Raw genomic sequence first — 2,096 nt, forward strand, 5'->3', positions numbered from 1 at the left:
TCCAGTATCAGCTGGTCTAGTTAAAGTTCGGATGGCCAACTCCATACGAAGCTTCTCTTGGAGCCAGCTCCTCTCACTGTTGGATAATCAGCTGGAATCTCTGGGTTTGCAGAAAGCAAGGCACTTGTTTAAAGGAACAGACAACGTACCCAGTACTGGGCAGGAAGAATTCGGTAAAGAGTTTGTGATCTCGCTTGAGAGCCAGTGTTGCCCACAAGTGCGGGTTCTGGAATTATTTAACGACCTGGCTAGGATGCTGTATCATGTGAGAAATGCCGCGTAGAGGACACGCCGTGCGCGACCTCAGGGGGCATTTATTTCTTGAGCTCTTCGTACATGTGGACAGAGTATCTCTTCTTCCGGATCTTCCTAACCATGGTTCCTTAATTCTTAAGACTGTTTTCCTGAGTGGGAGTGTGAACATTGAAGCCTCAGGATCCAATAAATTCAAAGAAGACCCCCCAAAGCAGAGGTTTTCTCTTTAATTGGACAGAGCTGGAGGAGGCGCTCTCTCTGCCAGCATGCTTATTGGGAGTGGCGCCTGCCTATCATTGGTTCCCGGAGCCTAGAATGTTGCGGCGTCCAATGGAAAGACACTGCCTAGTGACAGCAATGTGTTGATAGAGGCAGTTCCGGTGTGTTACATCTCGTTTCCATACCCGGACCCGGATCGCTGGTTTTTTTTTTTTTGTCTCGGTGGAGTTATAGACGAGAGGTGAACATGTCTGGTCGCGGAAAGCAGGGCGGCAAAGTGAGGGCAAAAGCCAAGTCCCGGTCCTCCCGCGCGGGACTGCAGTTCCCGGTGGGCCGAGTGCACAGACTACTGCGCAAAGGTAACTACGCGGAGCGAGTTGGCGCTGGGGCTCCGGTGTACCTGGCGGCGGTGTTGGAGTACCTGACCGCGGAGATCCTGGAGTTGGCAGGCAACGCCGCGCGCGACAACAAGAAGACCAGGATAATACCTCGCCATCTGCAGCTCGCCATCCGGAACGACGAGGAGCTAAACAAGCTGCTGGGGAAAGTGACCATCGCTCAGGGCGGTGTCCTGCCCAATATCCAGGCCGTGCTGCTGCCCAAGAAGACGGAGAGTCAGAAGGCGAAGAGCAAGTGACCCTGACGCCGCCACAAGGGAACTGGCTTCCTGAGCAAAGGCTCTTGTAATAGCCGCCCGCTATGTTTCTGAATATGCTGGCTGTCGTGGAGGGTCGTCGCAATCTAGTGGGGAGGTGGGCTGCGAAGGGCCCACCGCTGTGGGGGACCAATAAAGTCGGTGAAAATCGTGTTGTCGAGAGACCTGTGTAGTCCCGGGGCCTGCCGGAGACCTCAGGAGCAGGTACTGGTGGGTCGGCTTTGGTGCAGGTCACCCTCGAGGCGTTATGGGCTGATGAAAGAGACCGGGAGGGACCCACTGGCCTGGAGGTGGGCAAAGCTGGGAGCCCTCCTTGCTCGCCTTAAGGCAAAGGAGAGGCAGAGTAGGTATGGAAGCGGCGCGGGGAATTATTTTAATGGCTTCTTCCCAGGGCTTTAGCTCTCTTGTCCTGTCTGGGCAGTTCAGAAACCAGTTCTAGGAAAGAGACGCTGGGACCCAGCTGGTCTGGGGCAGGAAGTTGACTATCTGGCCATACTTTTCAAAAAGTGCAGTAACTTTCCGACTTGGATGAGTGGCTCTGATGACAGTGTCGACTTAAATTTTTCTTAACCTATTAGCTGTTGTTGTTTGTATGGTTTGAATATTAGATATTTTTATACACACACTTATGCTCACATTCTTTAAAATGAGGGGAACGCCCAGTATTATGTGTAATACAGAAGCATGAGTCATGAGGTTGGAAATTTGTTCCCTTGACACTCATGTTGCATAACAGTGCAGTGCCTTTAGTTATTAGTAACATATGCTTATGAGCTTTTAAAATGATTTTCTCAAGTTTCTAGCTTCATAATGGTCTTGTCTCCATCATATTATACTACTTTGGAAATTTACTAGGTTTGATTTTGCTTTATAACAACAAATAGCCTACTGGAAATCCCTTATATTCTCCCACTGGCCTGAAGTAATGACCTCATTCCAACAATGCCTATAGGGGTTGCATTGCTTA

The 2,096-nt window shown here is 50.5% G+C and overlaps 1 protein-coding gene across 1 annotated transcript; it reads left to right on the forward strand.

Annotated features, from left to right (window-relative positions):
* Nucleotides 1-599: 599 nt before the first annotated feature.
* H2AJ (H2A.J histone) lies at nucleotides 600-1,281 on the forward strand. Its single transcript, XM_090272880.1, has one exon. It carries the CDS (start codon nucleotides 722-724, stop codon nucleotides 1,109-1,111), a length of 390 nt encoding a protein of 129 aa, XP_090129006.1. The 5' UTR covers nucleotides 600-721; the 3' UTR covers nucleotides 1,112-1,281.
* Nucleotides 1,282-2,096: the final 815 nt, after the last annotated feature.

The sequence above is a fragment of the Furipterus horrens genome, unplaced genomic scaffold (assembly GCF_987537825.1).
Source record: "Furipterus horrens unplaced genomic scaffold, mFurHor1.1.pri manual_scaffold_4, whole genome shotgun sequence".
In the NCBI taxonomy this organism is placed as follows: Eukaryota; Metazoa; Chordata; class Mammalia; order Chiroptera; family Furipteridae; genus Furipterus; species Furipterus horrens.